Source organism: Nesoenas mayeri, assembly GCF_963082525.1.
Source record: "Nesoenas mayeri genome assembly, chromosome: 4".
In the NCBI taxonomy this organism is placed as follows: domain Eukaryota; kingdom Metazoa; phylum Chordata; class Aves; order Columbiformes; family Columbidae; genus Nesoenas; species Nesoenas mayeri.
In genome coordinates this window covers 54,584,540-54,603,231 of record NC_137540.1, presented here as the reverse complement: position 1 = coordinate 54,603,231, position 18,692 = coordinate 54,584,540, and the positions used below count along the sequence as shown (strand labels likewise).

Here is an 18,692-nt window from a genome sequence, read left to right as displayed (position 1 = left end):
ACTAATGCAGCCACACTGCTTCAAGACCTTTGTCAAACCTCACTCACGTATCTCTAACACAGCTCTGCATACTGGACTTAGACTGTAGACATGTATAAACGTGGACAAATGCAGTTGATATAGACTCCTCTCTGCCTAGAGGCAAAGTATTGAAATACGTACAATTTGAAAACATTGGACAATAGAAGACAGAGACAACAATTTTGCCATAATCAGAAGGGAGTCATATCCAATAAACAGCTATGTATTTTTTTTTTAATAGCTTAATTTACCTTAAACAAAGAAATAGACAGGAGCTGTAATAATCAATTAAATATTAGATAACAGAATCCCCAAAAGGACTGGCAGTCAATAGTTAAAAGTGTTTATCTTCATGAGCGAAACACAATCATCACCCATCGCATTCTTTGGCTCAACATTTTTTTAAGCAACTTTTATTGGAAATACTGCAAAAGTACAACAAAAAGGTCCCCAAAAGACAAAAAACCTCAAACAAAATCAGTTGTTTGAAATGCTCAAAACATAATGTCACTAGGTGTCACTTAATATACAAACAAGATTATTTCCACCTTTAATTGCCTGAGTCACTGCTTTCCATCTTCTCTGTTATTTTCCTTCTCAACCCCTGTCCCAGCCTGTTCACATGGTCCTCCAGCTGCCCACTGCCAATTGTTTTATCAACCTTCTACCTTAAGTGAAGGTAACAAAGCTTGATTTTGCTGTAATTCAGTGCATGTAACATTTTTCAAATGTTTCTTTAAAAGTGTTTAGATATCTATTAATCATTCTGGTGGATCTCTGAGGTGGGTCTGACCCATATACTGAGAGGAAAATAACTTGAGTGAAGTTTTCTAGAAATATCTGTAAGATATTTATTTTTTAATGAATGAGATTTAAAGCATATCATCTCTAATGATATTATTTTGCATGCAAAATATTTAAGAGGGAGAATTTCATTTACTGTCAATGGCATTGAAGTGTTACATGAGGCAATAATTCAGTTTGAGTTGATTAAGTTCAAATTTGTTGGCCTAGCAATTTATTAACCAGAGACAGAAATTATTGCTGTGAAAGCACACTGGGGTATTCCCCAAATTCTTACCATGTTGTAAATCATAAATTCCCTTCCTTTTGCTGTAAGGGTGGTGCATTTATTTAGAATAAAGTTTGTAGGCATCAGATAGCAGAGTACAGAAACTAAGGCTTTGTTATTATCTGAACAATGCCATACTGCTACAAACAACATAGAGAAACCAGCACAAATGAATAACAACTTATTTGAGGCCCAAAAGATTAAAATACCACTTAAGCTACAATGATATTAAAGTTCTCAGTATTTTAAGGATCATCTTTATAATGCTTACTTTAAACCATTCACTGCACATAACTGATGAAAACTCAAATGGCCTAACTATTTTATCAGCAGTCCAATACTAACTCCCAACCTGATCTCCCTCCACTGCCAGCAAAGATGCTGTACACATTTCCAGTGCACACTGTGCACAAGACAACAGTTCTGGAGTGGTGATAGGAGGTGAAAGCATATGAGGGACAGGAAGAAAAAAAGAAATTATTATAATTTCTGGACATTTAAAACAGTTCCAATGGTCCTTACTCTGCTGAACTCCCACAGATATTGAAGTGAGACCACCTAAGCTTGAAAATCATCATGAAGGAACAACAGAAATCCACGAATGCTAAACAGTGTTCCTTATGAACACTGTGCTTTTCCTGCTTGTTCAGCTACTGCAAGCTAAATGCATTATGATCAATCACCTGCCCTTAAGTGCTCAGAGTTCTAGACATTACAGTGTCAGTCACAAGGCATATTAATGAATTGCAGGCATACTCTTTGGTCTCCTGCTGGTGCATGCTAATCCCTTTTATCTAGTATTGCAACCAAGTAAACATTTTAATCATCATAATGTCACTGCCAGTGCCCATCTGATCGTACTCATCATATATTAGGCAAACCCTAAGGTCTTCAAGCACATTGCTTTTCCACTTCAGACTGGACAAAATAATAGTCTCACCTCTCTGTTAAGCTTACTTTTCACAGAAGTATAGCCATATAACTTAGCTTTTTATCATATAGGCAATGTACAAAAATCCCCAAAATATCCATTTGTGATATTATTTGTCTGAGCTCTGCCACACCAATTAAATTCATAAACCACATTTAGTTAATTGAGTTGTAACAGATTTCAAAAATGGCAAGTTGATGACAGAAGATACACACTACACTATTAAACATTTTCAATGGCATAGCATGGTACTTCTGACTAATTAGGAAACGGAATTCACATACACTATCATATGTGTGTACCCATCTTTAGTTTATGGAATGAACACTTCGGTGAGAATATGTTGTCTACACTGTCTCAGAAATGTTCTGCTTTTCACTGTTGTAACAGCTTTGTAACTTTACCTAAATTTTAATATTTCAGCTCTACGAATTAGTTTAATACCTGAAGTAAAGGATGCAGACTGAGAAAAAAAAAAACAAAACGGTAAACAGTTTTGGCACTGGTATATTTAAATTTATTTCTGTTCCAAACATAGCAAAAGCATGCACAGGAAAAATGAATTTTATATTGCCCACAATTTAAAGGAGATATAGCAAACCAAACTTACTGAGTAGTTTTTGAGCATGTTTCCTGTAAGAATTGACTGAAACGTTTACAAGAACACAAGAATCAACTAGGTGCAAAATAATGTTCTAGCTACATTTAACTCCACAGCTATTGAAAGAAGATCTAATTATTCTTGAAAAATACTTTTTTTTTTTCAGTTTCATTGTCATCTCAAACCTTCTTGTTGCACGCACACACAAAACCCCACACCATTACTTAAGTGTTTATGTACATATGGACACACCATACAATCTTTCAGCTTCACTGAATGCAGAAATGACTTGTTCATATGATTTAAGATAAATAAATGCAGACCTGGTCTACCATTATAAATAAAAGTACACATAATGGTGCTCTACTTCCTACATTATAGGGCTTTTGATCCAATAGATTATTTTAGCATAGAATTTGAAGCAGAGCTATTAGTTCTTAAATGCAAGTAACACGTAGTGATGGATAATGCTCTCAGGTAATTCCAGTACTCTTAGAGGAACACAGATTTCTCTGATACTGCATTAAGGGTGTTATAACCTTATGACAAGCAGATAGAAAACCTTCTTCAAATTGCTTATGTATGTGTCGTGCCACTCTGTAAAACATTTTTCTTCATAATATTCAAACAAATCCTACTTTTTTTCACTGTTAATTTTTACATGATCAAGGTAGCTAGCTGTATATGCATTAGTCACTCAGAAAGCTTGACTAAGCATTAATAAGAAGCTGAGAACTTTGTCATTTTCCTTCCTCCTTCCTTACCCTCCACCCCCAATCAATCATGAAGCCTTTGAACACTGTGGAAGCATTAGGCTTTCTACTGTGGTTCATGATTGCTTTAGATGTACTTACATCTCAATGAGATCTTAATAGCATAAAAACAAATGAACAGGAAAAATAAAATCTTCATAGAGCCAAAGGCTAACCGCACACAGAAGAGTTTAACCTTTTTAAATTTTTCTTTGATAGAATTCCTGTTCATGTCCTTCTCCCAATTCTTCAATTTTTAGATGTAAAAATGTAGATCTTCCCTGTAAAGGTGGTCACTGACTCATTTTTCTTGTCTGATTGAACCACCTTAATGTAATAGCATATTATTTTAAATCTATTTAAAAAATATTTTTGAAGGAGGGGTGCTATTAGTTAAAAAGTGAAGAAGTAATGGTCAGATCAACAAAAACCTTTGCCCCAGTCAACACAATTTCCTGTAATCATTAATTCCGTATTGCACAGCAAGCAAATAAAGGAAATTTTTAAGATTTCTTACAAAATTCAAGGTATCTCCTGTTTAGTTGTTTCTGTTGTCATGCACAGCAATCCATCTTTGCCATAGTTTTGAGTGTGGAAGATTTGAATGAATTTCTTGCCAAGGAACTACTGGAATATCAGGAATATGACCTTAACCTATCATCCCAGCTACAGCTTGATAGAAACAACTGTATTTGAAAGAGGCTGCATCATGTGCTTCCACTTCAAGTCACCAGTGTAACAGTATATTCAATCTTTCCCCTCAAATGTATTTGGTATAGTTTTAGGTTGTTCTGGTTTTTAACAACTTGCTAAAGATTTGTATTGTTCTAAGGTAAAGAGTAAAACCTGAATGAATCAAACATGGAAAAGAAGGACAAACATTCATTCGTTTTTCTGTCACCTCCACCTGTTTAAGGCATTCCAGGCCAGGCTCATTCATATGTTTGTAAACATAGAATCATAGTCCACAGCAACAATCAAGTAGAGAATTCCTTCTTTAGAGAGCTTCCCAGTTATTATTACAAATAATAGCTTATCACTCCAAAATCTCCAAAAAGACACGTGTTCTTGGGGCAGGGAGGACGAGCATGTGGGATGCAGGAAACACAACACAGACAACACTGTTTTCTCATTGTCAGTAGCTCCACCATTCACTGCCCCACCCCAGTACCTATCAGCTATTTCTCTCTCCTCTCACCACCTATCTGAAAGGTCTTCGCATTCCTCCTCCTGCTTTCTTTTGTTGCTTTTAATTCTCTACCTCTTTCTCTAGCTTCCTTCCCAAAACTGTCAGCTGCTTTGCTCAGGGTTTCTCATTAGATCTCAAAATATTAAGTGAATGGTTTGCTTTCTACTCAACTTACATTCCACTAACTCTTCTTTCACATTGCTGTTGCCATCACCTTGGACTCATTTTATACTCACACTTTATCACGATGATACAGTGAAGAATCTAAATACATCAAAAAGGCTTTCTCATACTCCTTCAGCATGACAAACAACCGCTACTACTCATCTTCAGGACCTCATTTAACTGTTCTTCTCTGTTCACTTTCCATCCTTTACTTAATTTTTTAAGGGCTTCTCTTTCTCATTCATCATGTTCATGATTATTAATCAGGATTTCATTTTCTCCAGGGGAAAACCAGAACATTTCCTAATGAACAATAGCCTTGCAAAAGATCATTTTAAATTCCCATCACTACATACTGAAAAGTCACAGACTTCTAAGTCTGCCCCTGAATCCCAGCCACATTGTTTCTGGCAGTGGATTTCACAGAATCATACAATGGTTTGGTTTGGAAGGAATCCTTAAAGATCACCTAGTCCAACCACCTGCACAGACAGTCATCTTTCACTGGATCAGGTTGCTCAAAGCACTTCCCTTTAAGCCTGTGTTTCTTAATAGAGGTGAGAACAGGCACATAGATAGTCACACATATCCCTTCCACTTCACATCACTTTCATCTCTTTCAGAACACCAGTCTCAAGAATCATCTTTAACTTGTCCTTCAATCTATCTCCTTATCAGTTCTCCACATTATCATACCCTTTGCCATCTTCTACATGCTTAATGTAATTTCTTCTAATACATCTGTTGATGTTGTCCAGTGTTGCTTTAAATGCACCATTAGCATTAGAGAGGAAATGAAAATTACTAGGCACTCTCTTACTGGTTCACTCACCATGAATAAACATTTCCATCTGCCACAGAGCAAATCACTTCAATCTTTGACAAAACAAAAAAACCCTCTGAAATCAATAAAAGCAGTGAGCCAAAATGAAACAAGAGGTTTTAGATAATAAATTGATACCATTGCTTGTACATAACAGAGAGAATACTCATCGCTATTTGAGCTTTAACTTAGACTCATGCAGGAAAGAAAAAATTCACTATTATGGCACACAGCCACACATACCATTTCCCAGTCTTTCTATTGGGCAAAGTTTCCTCAAATATCCCCAGTAAATACATCTATTTCAGAACCACTGAAAGCAGTAACAAAGTGCATCCTGAATTCTCTTTATTAAAGCCAAATTCTGGTGCAAACACTGTGACACGTACTGACTTTAGATACACCCTAATGAAGGAGATATATTCTAGCAGACCAGGGAAACACCTGTCAGAGCCCTTCTGATTGTCACAGAGGGGAGATTATCACTGGCACCACCACAGCAGACTGACATTTCAAGTCAATGTTTGAGTTATCATGAAGGATCAGATGACATGTTTTTATTTAAGCACGAATGATTTTGAAATAGAAATGGGAATTTCAGCAAGTTGCAGGTTGAACAAATTGATTTTGTACAACGTATTTTTCACTTTTGCTCCAGAGAGGAAATTTTTTAAAAATTCACACTATATGGAGAGTCAAAGAAATTGATGGTTTCATACTAGCACTATATCACTGCCAGAAGCTGAAGCTAAACCAATCACTTTTTAACTAGAAATGAGCCTGAGACATGATATACTGATCTCAATCTGAACTTCACAAAGTTCATGGTGGTTGTGTTCGGATTGGGCATTTGGCTTAGGATCCTCTCCACTTTAACAAAGAAGAACAGTCTTTTAAAGTAACAGTGGACTCTTCTCTATCAAGCTTAATAGGAATCAATGAATCAGCTTGATCCAATCTCATTTCAACATTGTAAGAAGTCTAAATAGGTGTCTTTTAGCACTGCAGTTATTATAAACCCCGCTAAGTCTCTCTGGGAGTCGTTCTTGTATGGATGTGAATTCCAATATGAACAGGATTTGAGAACACCTTGAACATATTTTCCTGGTAATTTGCTGAATTGCAAACTTGCGATGAGGAAATATTTTTAGAACAACAGAGCCCTCTAATGGATTAATGCTGTATTACTGGGTTATTTTTCAGTGCTGCAGTAAAAATAATTCAGTTTTTAACTTGGAAAAAAAAAAAAAAACCAAAAAAAACATAAGAGGTACCTAGAGAAGAATTACAGACTATGAAAGCTTAAAGACAGAAGCTATTTCTTCTGACTCCCAAATAGCCAGAAATCACATAAAGAAAGATACATTGTTCAAATGGAGGATGTAAAATAAAACCTCTTAGAACCGTTTGATATTTTTGGTTTTAAATAAATAAGCTTTGGAAAGAAAAAGCTGGTTTTGCAGCACTGTTTGTAATATTCATACACACACAAGGAGCTGACAGGCTGGTATAACTTCTAACCTTCACTTTGTTTCAGGGCTTGACTTTCATTTGCATTCTGTGGCACTGCAGTCAATGATCTCTGTAGAGCATCCATGTAGTAGAAGGGAATAAACATATAGTAGAAAGGCTGTATGGGGTGTGCTTTCATGATCAGCTAAAGCAAAACTGAAATCTGTTGATGTGGAAAGCACAGAGCTGATACAACTCACCATACAGCCACACAAGAAAGAAAACCAACACACGTGCACACACAAAATAAAAAAAAAAAAAAATCTGGAAGACAGCACAAGAAGGGAGAGGGGTAAGCAGTCTTACATTACTTTAGATAAACATGATCTCCATCTTGAAAACATAACAGAGAAATCAAGAACCCTTCAATAGTGAATGGCTCTTGAACAGTTTTGTATCAATACAGGCAGTCAGAAAAACTGACTCAGCATAGTGGGCAGAGCTGGGAGTGCCCAATAGCAACAGAGAGAGATCGAAGGACTAGTAGAGGCAAGAAAGATGCTCCCAATGGTTATATGCAGGTAGAATAAGAAAAAAGCAAGAAAGCAAAAATTGGATGTCTGGTATTGAGACTATCAAGATGGTCATAGCTAGTTTCAAATGACATATCACTCTGGAAGGGAAAGTGGTTTGCAAGTCCATATACCTCATTGAAGTACCACATTTGTCCCTTAATCAAAAAGTACAGAACATCCATATGGGAGTACTCAAAAGTATTCAGGGGCATAAGATGAATATAGTATTGATTCTGAAGGTAAATATGGCTCATTACGATGAACATCCACAAAAACTCTACTCTCATTGATGGGAATGCATTCCATGGACTCTTACTGACGAAATACCTTGAAACCCCATGACGGAACACTAACATTGAGCATCGCAGCACAGCGTGGGTCATCCCAAAGGTAGAGGCTGTTAAGTAAGTTGGACAACATGATTCTTTCTACTGAAATGATGTAAGGAAACCTCAGTGAAGTAGAGCCTTTGATAGTGAGGGTATGGCATTTGTGTTTTGGTTTTGTTCCTCCTTAAAGACCTCCAGCTAGAAACTTTAGTTAAATACACAAACTAACTGGCAGCAGCAATTGAGACTGAGGATTTCAGTATAGCTAAGGAGTGCTGTGCTCAACTATGAAGACCAGTTCCTCTCCATGGTGCTCATTTAGCAAAACACATGCTGCAGGCTTAAATTCAAATATCTGTAGCCAATACAGTTTTGGTCAAATATTACATCTAAGTCATTTGTGGAGTTTTGTTAGAGCCACAGAACAATATAAATCCATAAATTGCATCATGTTTTTGATTAGGTGGTTGTTGCCCAATCTCAAAGAATGTACCTGACAAGTAAAACTTTCTTGGAGCACAGTACATAGGGGAGGAAAAAAAAAAATGGGGTCTTTCTCAGTCTCAAATTTCCTGCCTTTCCCTGGGAAAAAATAGTAAGATTAAATATTGAACATTATGTGGTCCCTCAAGGTTATCTAAATAATTTCACACTTAAGAGGATAACAGGAGAAGACATGAGATCAACTCCAAAATCACAGGTCTTACTAAAAGACCAATCATGTTTGAAACAGGAGTTTCTGTACAGAAGTTTGAGAGAAAATGAGAACAAAGCAAGCACATAACATCCCTCCCAAATGCCCTCCCAGGTTCCAGTTACTTGTGGGTCATCAATTTCCTCACATACAAATAATACCTTCCATTTAATGTCCTGCAATAAATGTTTCTTCCACACAGCCATTCATTGAACCCAGTTATTCCCATTCATTCCCTATCTACAGCATCTTAAAGAGTTCCACAGCTAACTATTTCATATCATAATACATTCATGCCCAAAACAAAACACTCTGGATTTTGGGATTTGCTTAAACTATTATAGTGCACAACAGAAACTGGCCAACCTACGTTCTTAAAAACAAAACGAACATCAGTTTTGAACATTTAGCTGAAGTATCACTTAAATCTACTTCTGTATAGCACCCTTTAGAGAGCATTGTATTATAGGGCAGTGAAACCAATGCACAAAATAAGCCTTCTGATTTAGTAGAGTGCTTGTGGCATACATTTTAAGAGTGAATTAATCCCAGTCCTGCCACTCACCTGTTGTGACACTCAGTGCTTTTCACTTCACCTCACCATATATTCATTTTTTCCACTGTACAATAGACATAATGATACTTCACCTGCTTTTTGAAGCCTTCTGAGAATTGCAGCAATAAAGTACTACATAAAGAGATATGCATTTATATTGAAATGCACCTATTCACAAAGAGCCATCAGTGTCCAACTCACTAGTTAAATCATCTTTATAAGTATTTATTCACAAAAAGCATATGAAAAATTTACCTGCTCATTTTTGCAGATCCACACAGTGCTCCCCTGAAGTAGAACAAAGATTTTGGCTTTGTATCCTTTCAGCTCAAGATATCCGCTTTTCTCAGGGGTGACAGAAGTTCGAGACTGCGACTTATTGTCAGACTGCAATTTCAAGGCATTGAGCATCGTATTAACCCAGTCATTCCTGTCTTCTAAACAATAAAAAAAAAAAAAAAAAATAGACAAAGATACATGGTTATGCAGCAGCTCATACATCTCTACATATTGGTTTTTCTGTTCTTCCTACTATGTTATGCTGGTTGATGGTATAGCTATACCACAGAGAGAACATCCACCTTGAAGAAGAGGTGTAAATAAAAATAACATGAGAGTCTGTTTCAGTGGAGATGTTAGCAAAGACAGCCATTCAATTAATTCCCAACAATCAACACACAAACTGAAAGATATACAAACCAATGATCAAGATTCTTAAAACCATGCTTACTAAGATGCTTAATTCCAAACAGCTGAAAGACTGACGTGGTAAGTGGTATGTCCACTTTCTAGAAGCCAGATCAATGGGAAAGAACTATAGAAGCTATGTGAGCAAAAACCAGGGAGCCTAAAAATCATCTGTCACTAAATAAACAAGCCATTGCCAATGCTATTCCATGTCTGGCCATGCTTTTAAGCAAAAACATTTGGCAATTTACAATGTATTCCATTAAGGTGTAGTGGTTAAGCTTGATATTGTCAAGGGTACTGTGTAATCAAGAAAATGCATGTTTGAATATCTGTGCATGCATTATTAATTTAACATCTTACAAATACATGAATATAAGTAGGTGAAGTAATAAAGTTCCACTCAGTCTAATTCACTATGTTCAGATATTTCACCAGACCAAGATCAATATACTTTAATGCTGAATACTCTGAATGAATTAGACTTGCCCCATGCAACTGAAACACCGTGAATATTTCAATACTTTGCTCTAAAAGATTCAGGTCATAAAATATATTGGGGTGGGGGCAGAGAGGGAAGGAAAGTTCTATCCATGGTATATCTCAAGTTGACATTAATCATTGCCGAACGCTGCAAACAGCGCCATTAAAAAAGTAACACATTCACTTCATCAATGCCATAGGTGTGCAAGAAGGAACAAATTCACAAATTTAAGCAGTTTGAAGAAGAAGAAGATAGCAGCTCAACAGACTAGCACAGAGAAGGTGATACAGGTGCTCCTCTTAGTAGTTTTGTTTTAATATGTGCTTTTTTTTTTAAGCACTTTGTAAACACCACTTGAATATCTCAGTATAATTAAGGGTATCAAATTACTCTAAAAGTTGTTTTGTTTTTCTATAACAGTATTTTATTCCAATTAAAGAAAACCTCACTCTATTTGAGCAGATTATGCTCTAACTCAGTGTTGTCACTTAACTACTTACCAAATTACTTATACAACACAAATTTCTAACCTTAAGTGAACAGCTTTACAGACAGGTCGCTATGTCCAAAGATGGTTATATACCAAATGAAAATGCAATTTCATGTATAACAAGTGGTTGCTCTGAATATATTTTATAAGTCAGTGTAAGCTGCTAACATTTTTTTCATATTCAAAAGCAACAGTCCATAAAGCAAATTAAGGCCCTATAAAATGTATTGCACTAAGATGGTTATGTACCAATTTATACATATAAAAAAAATGTTAAAAATAAATTTGGAAGAGAAAGGCAAAAATAATAAAAATAGGCATACTTTTGAACTCAGCTAAGAGCATAAAAATGCCTGAAATTATTTGAGCCAAACCTGATAAGAAGGATTTGTTCACTGATGCTGCACTTGTGTTACAGCCTGCAGCAAATGTTTACAACCAAGCTATAACCCATAAAAATGGGAATTGATAATGGAAATGCCAAGAGGCCTTTAACTGTAACGGCTCTGGCATGTACAGCTGTAAATACATATAATTTTTTTCTAGGTATTCCATTTTATTTGATTGTTTCCAGAAATAAGTCATACATAGGCTGACATTAATTCCATGTATTATGGCTGTAGGTTGATAAAACATTAAATTAGACAGCAGACTAACTTGCTTGCTACAATTAACACTGGTATTCTCTATCAACACATCACTGAAAATACTGTAGAAGACAGAAAATAAAGATACACAGATAATCCCAGATTTCCTTTGATCACAGCATCGCATTCAAGCCATCAACTTCTTTGTTGCTCTTTGTCAATTTTATATCAAGTGGTGACTCAGAAAAGATGGCTGAGAGCACACAGGCTGTAAGAGCTGCTAGTGAGACCTGAGGAACATTCAGAAAAATTCATCTTTGGGAAGGATGGGGAAGGAGGTAGAAGAGCTGGAAAATAGTATTCTAATTTTAACATCTTTAAAAGCCATTCCCCAATGATTTCAGTTGTTCTTACAAAGCTTACTGTTATCTCCAGTTTCACTTCAAGAGCCCAAAAGAGCTGGATTCCAGAAATACTTCTGATAGTATAACAAGTTATATTTCACAAACATAATTTATCAGCAGTGACCACACAGCTTTTTGGTAATCATTACAATTACACATGTTCTACTTACCTTCTTTATCCACACGGAAGACAAAAGTCCTATTGGATGTGACAACTTCAAATTTATTCTCCCCGTGAACTCTCACTGTTGCTATAGCAGAGAGCAGTATTATCCCCTTTGAGAACACTTCCTATAATAAAAATGCAATAGAAACAGTTAAAAACACTCAAGGAGTTAAATGTCTCTCAGGTAATATTACCTGACATGATGTTCAGGAAGTTTGCATACAGAGGCTATGCTCCTAGAAGTTCATCACATTATTAGTAAAACTGCATCAATAAGTAAACCACTTCATTACCTACACACCACCAGCTTCACCATTTTGGGTCTATGTACACCTACTGCCTTCTAAAATAGATTAAAATCCCATGGTGTGATAGAATGCAGATATTTGAGATACCATTTCATGAATAGTCCCGTGACACTAATACCACAAAATATCACATAAAATTTACAATTTTATGCCAAAGTAGCTACATTGCCTATGTCACAGAATCATAATTTAAAAAATATAATTATACCTGTAGAATAGAAACAGACAAGGGAAAAAAAAATGTGCCTTCTCCAGGCAGAAAATTCCAAATGTTGTTTCTGTTCCTTCCCCACTCCTTCAGTGGCTAGTCAATAAGAAAAGTAAACTCACTGATTTTATCCTTAATTTTTAACTCAAGGCGGGTCATCACTCTAGAAAAATCCATTGCTCTGTCATTACTATCAAGAATCCTCTAGCTTGGATCAGGTATTTTTCTGCTATATGAGGTGGGAGGAGAACAATCCCTCAAAAACATCATTTGTCATCAGAGCAAATTTTCCTAAAAGATGCTCATTTCCAACTAGGAACCAGGACAACTGAACTGAACACAAAGGCTATATAGGAAACAGGAATTCTACAAGTCCTTTCTCCAAGAGGCTTGTCTTTTAACCTAATTTACTCAAGTATTGCATATTAGGAAAAAAAACCACACACACTCAAGCAGACATGCAAAAATATTTCTCCCCATTTCCTGGATTCCAGAGTTAACACTGCTGCTCCTGTCCTCACTACACTTTGATCAATTGGTTTTCTGACTAAGACAATTCAGATATACTGCTAAGATTTATGATCCAGATGCAGTAATAGTCCAAGAGTCAGCTCCCCATAAAGAATTTGACTGCAATAACTTTCCTCCCAAACTATAAATTATTATAATGGACTTTATACAAGGACTTCAGAACCACTGTGAATGCTAAGCATGAAGGATAAACTCAATAAACAAAAAAATGATTCTGTGTGTAATATGCTACTGATTTTCACGAAATCCACACTCTCATGCTGTTTCAATTGTAGATACTAATATACATAAGTGAATGCAGTTTAGCAAATAACCAGAAATACATGTGAGCATGTTACTATCATTACACGCAAGAACTACTCTGTCACTCAAAATGATCTTAGCATCGCACACCTATTTTCATTATGGCTATGTTTGTTAGAAGACTTTAACAGATTTGTTAATAAGGATGGATATTATGTTTAGTGATCCTTCATAATGGCACAGCAAATGTATTACATGTTATTTGTAAATGTGTTCAGATACAATTATATGATGGTGTTTGCAGGCATCTACTGGCTGTATTTGGTACTGTAAGAGAATAATTCAGACTTCTGAAAGTCACAACTACTTTATTGTATTTGCATTAAAAAAAAAAAAGTCTGTTTCCTTTTACACTTAGCATAATTTTGGTTTTGCTATTTAAACAATCATCATTTTTAAAGCTTTGTTCTCCGAGGCATAATAATTTCTCAATCTTTTCTCTGCAGCAGCTTCTCTTTCACGTGCAAGAAATTATGCCTGCTGTTCAAAAGCTCTTGTTGATCAAGATACAATTTCTCTCTTTTAAATACTCCGGACTAGAAATTAGGTGAATTATTTAAGAATATAAGGGGGTGGCAGGAAATAAACACAGCTAAAAACGTAACAAATATTTCTTCTGTAACTGAGAGGTGTAGACTAATTTTAGGGCTGCTAAAAATTATCTGACAGAACGATTTTCTAGTGGGGGGAAGTTTTTTGAAATAAACTGATTTAATGAAAACTTTTATTTTCAAATACAGCCCAATGGAGTCTTCCTTGACAGCTGTGTTTCAGAGCTGGGCTAAAAGATCCTGGAAAACATCATTTTGCACTGCTCTGGCTTTCCTTCCACAACAGATTGTTGATTTCAAGAATGACAATGATTCACCTGTTCCATAGTGGTTTGTTTTGTTTTGGTTTTTTTTAATTTTTTATGCTCACATGCAACATAACACAACAAAATATTTAACTTCTCCACATGAAGATGTAAGACTTTCTCCTAAATCACTAATATAATTGTCAGGGACCATAAGATGCTTTTTTAATAAAAGCTTTCAACATAATCACCAGTTTTTGCCTCACCATAAAGTACATGTTAGAGCACTAAAGTTCTCCTGCCCAAAGTGGGAAGAAATTTGAAACAAGAACTGTACGTACTGGGTAACTGAAAAGAATTCTCAAGTTCTACCTTCCCCTCTTCAGTTTGCTCTCACTTCAGTTAACCACATTCTGTTATGACAAAACCACACGGGATGCTGCTCTGACCACATCCACTTGCTCACAACCATGAACATATTAAAAGAAGAAATGAGCAGCATCACAGATTCAAAGTCAAATTGTTCCTAGGTCAGATGCTCTTTGTAGAAAACTTAATATATTTTTCATATATGCAGATATGACCTAGAGATCCCTATCAATTAGAAGCTGACACACAACTAGATCAGGGTTAGTGAAATATTTAGAAAATGAAGGTATAAATCAGAGAAATATTTAGATGGACTAAGCACACAGTCTTAAGAATGTGTCTTCCCTTCCCATCCACCACTTGTTTCACTCTTCATTAGCCATGTAGCACACTTCCCCTTCTTGAGAACCTCACTCCTCTCAAGTTCCTAATTTGAATGACAAATAGAGCTATTTAATATCAGTAGTGTTTCTGGGTAAAATAAAGAGTTTCATTCCACTGAGTCTACCCTTCTCTGCTTGTGCTAATGAGAAAAATATCCGAGTATGGATTGGTTTCCTTTTGAGAACTACTTTTAATTGATATATGAAACCAAAACGAGAGCAATTTCTTTATAACGTGCTTGTCTGTGTAGGAACATCCTTAGACACACAATAGAATAGACAGATCTTGCACTTAGGATCTAAAGATAAAACAACTTCCCCATTTAAATATCTAGCTAGCTAACCAGCTATGTAGTGAGTAGGAGCAACCCACTGCCTTGCAGTGAACTGTGTAATTATCCCTTTCCCCAGAATTTGGCTCCCGAGCTGCATGCAGGTCTTGATGGGTCCACAAATAGTTGCTTACTATGCCAAGGTAAAAACACTTAAGCAACAACAGGAACATGCTGGTTTGCATCTAGCAGGCAATATGGATGCTCTGGTGTGGGAGCAGTGATCCAGCAGATAACAATGTATCAAAACCTCATGTCCAGTGATGCCACTGACCACACAACACAATCCCAGTGTGCAGAGAACTGTTAATAGCCAACTATGTTTTCCTCCTATCAACAAGCTAGTTCGAGAGTTTCACCAATCTTCTGCTCCCAGAATTTGCTTTAGGCCTCGCAGTTCTCAGACATATGAAGTTCTTAGCATATGTGACTCATCAAGCTAACAAGTCAGACACCCAGGTTTGGTCAAACTGTAGACACACACAGACCAACCCACTTCTCTTTCAGTCCCAGGAGTGAGGTTTTGTACTAAGGTTCCAGGAAAAGTGAGACAAAGAGGCTTCAGACCAAGCCTTTTGCAAGCTCCTGACAGTCTAACCTACCACAAGGAACTATTAAATACAGAATGAAGCTTTCTATGCATCATGTGACACACTAAATATTCTCCTCAGCAGAAACGATGACTTCTGGAATCTCCTACGACAGACAAATGCACAACAAGTACTATTCTAGAGTAACTGACCTTCAAGTAACTTTTTCAGTGACCTCTAAAAAAAAAAAAAATCCCCAGTGTGGATACAAGATTTAAAATTCTGTATTAGCAATTCTTTCGCTAATTATGCTACAGATAGTGTTAAGCAAATCCCAGTGCTGTATTTTCCAAGTCTTTCTTAATGACTAACCCTGCTTTTGAGCTCTTCTGAAGCCCTGGGATGAATATCACAATGGGGTAACATTTTTTGTCAGTGAAATCCCAATGTTATTCCATTGTTCCCTTCATCTACAAAATCATATATTCTACTGTGAGTGAAGCAAAGTAAGCAAGTAAAAACAGATTGTTCCACGTTCCTAATCAGCAGGCATAAAGAACAATGTAAATAATTTTTTGAGCTTGTTCTTAATTTCTCTGGTCTCTCAGGAAATAAGCAGCCTTTCCTACTTCAGTTCTATGCTCTCCCCTCCATAATCTGCTAAAATAAGTCTAAGAGTATGTATATTATAAAGCATCTATAGGGCACTTACTAATTAACACCACTCTACCGCTTGGGAACTTTTACCTGAAATTGTATTTTTTTTCTAATTTAATATGCATCTCCAACAGGAAATGCTTTCCAGCATTTCAGGTGACATACAGGTATATAAACTCACCTGCACCAAACATGCATATTATACAATCATCTATCACTTTCAAGTTATTTATTTCTTCAAGAGGATAAATTAATCATAGAGAAAAAAAAATGTAGTGGTCTAAAGTGTATTAAATAAAAGGGAAAAAAAAAATCCAAACAAACAAACAACAAAAAAAAAAACCCACAACTTTCTTTTACAAAGAAAGCCATGTTTAAAGACAGGTCTGGTTCCCTCCCCCTGCCACTTCAGACAGTTTCTGTTCTGAAAAGTAATATGAAATGGTCAAATAAGCCTTTCGTAAATCTCAATTTCATAGAAGGAATGCACATTTTGTTGAAAAGCGGGATTTACAAATCTCTTTCTGTATTCACAAATCAGAAGTGAACTACTTTAATCAAAGCAACTTATGAGCCCGCAAATATTTTGGTAAGAGTCTGTCCTTAGGTACAGAACCAAAGAACAGGCACTGACATCACAGTGCTATGCTGAGTAAGAAGTTCTGGTGATACTGACTTGAAAAGGTCAGGCATGCAAGCCCTTCCAGAAAACAAGAGGATGAAAAACACATGAAGATCTCAAGGACACATTAACATATTTAATCATGTCTCATGCTAATATTTTGCAATTTAAAATTAATTTAAAATGAATATTCATGGATAATTATTTCTGAATTTTTTCATGGTAATTTGTGTATTACACAGATGCATTTTGTTGGAAACGTGACCAAAACGTGTCACTTACCTTATCATTATTGTAATAAGAAATGCTGTCTCCGTCAAACTTAACCCAGCGCTTCTGAAACATACGTTTGCTGTGAATCAAAAAATTAAAACATTTAAAACTATAAATACAAGTTAATGCTGACTTTTAAGAATGTCTCAAGCACAAATTATAAAAAGGCCAAATCATGTTTAGCTTCCTGTGTTTCAGCCTAAACATTTTGAAAAGTAAAACAGATCTTAGCCCTACCATATATTTTCAAAAGGAGAATGCTGTTTTCAAATATAATAAAAATATTTGGAAAAAAAAAAGAAGTGCAGTTTTACTGGTCTTCTTTTATAAATCAGTGTCTCATGTTCTTAAAAATTCAGTTTCCTTTCTATTTCCTCTCCATGTGCTCTGTGTCACATCTTGAGTGACAGAGGAAAAAAGAACTTTCAATGATGTACTTTTGCTAGAAACTATCAATGATGAGAACTATTATTATTGAAGGCAAAGAAATATTCTGAACATAGAGCATATCTTTAAGTGTTACAAGCTCTGTAAGATATTTTCCAAAAAGGAAAGCTGAGAACCTAAAATGACCATCTCATCATCATGTTTAAAAGGAGGACATCTCTGTTTACAGGCTATGGTATCTTTAGTCATCAATATCTCCTGAACACTCTCTTTCTGCTTTGGCCAATGAATAAATAATGGTCACACCAAATCACTCAACAAGAACAACACAAAATTTCATTTTCAATCTGTGTTATTAACTAGACATCATTAATGAGAAGCTCATTTGATTATTTCAGTTTGCTGTTAACTCATGCTCTATAAGGACCTCCTAAGAAAAAGTTTTACATGAACCTGAAGTATTCTGTTATGCTCATTAATAATGTTGACAGCCTATTAGTTATAATCTATAAAAGTTTCAATTCTGAAATCTATTAAACAAGTTAATTAAGCAAGAACAAGACCCCACTCTAACATCTCTTTTCCCAACACTATTTCCTTTCCTGCTAAATGAGTGCTCTGCTTTAGGATTAGTAGACTGTGATAGTTTATCAAAACTTTAATCAAATAGCAGCTCTGGCTTAATTAACTTGTATTATATGACTACAATAAATCATCATCTTTCATAAGCTGGAAAGGCCAATAAAATCTATTTTCCATTAAAATGTCAGTAAACTTCAAGATGATGCAGGGAAGAAAAAGTGAACCCAAGTACCACATACAATGTGAGTAAACTGAATGGCTTTACAATTTACTGTGAGATAAAAAGTGAAGCTGTACTTTAAATGCACAATTTGTGGCAATTTAAGACAACAGTATATATTCATTCCCCTGAGGAGACACAAAGTGCCGCGTGTAAATGGGAGCTTTATAAAAATAAGAAGGGACGTTGGAAGAAACATTCAGTTGGCAGGGA

At 35.8% G+C, this 18,692-nt stretch overlaps 1 protein-coding gene across 1 annotated transcript in view; it reads right to left on the bottom strand.

The window, feature by feature from the left end:
- The window catches only part of ARAP2 (ArfGAP with RhoGAP domain, ankyrin repeat and PH domain 2), a gene marked incomplete at both ends in the record, with an annotated part of 128,685 nt that overhangs the window by 92,906 nt on the left and 17,087 nt on the right, over positions 1–18,692 (bottom strand). Inside the window, 4 exons of the mRNA XM_080344077.1 lie at positions 9,253–9,279; positions 9,416–9,597; positions 11,983–12,103; positions 17,300–17,369. Of these exons, the coding sequence (XP_080200203.1) occupies positions 9,253–9,279; positions 9,416–9,597; positions 11,983–12,103; positions 17,300–17,369 (400 nt within the window). The remainder of the gene's footprint in view (positions 1–9,252; positions 9,280–9,415; positions 9,598–11,982; positions 12,104–17,299; positions 17,370–18,692) is intronic.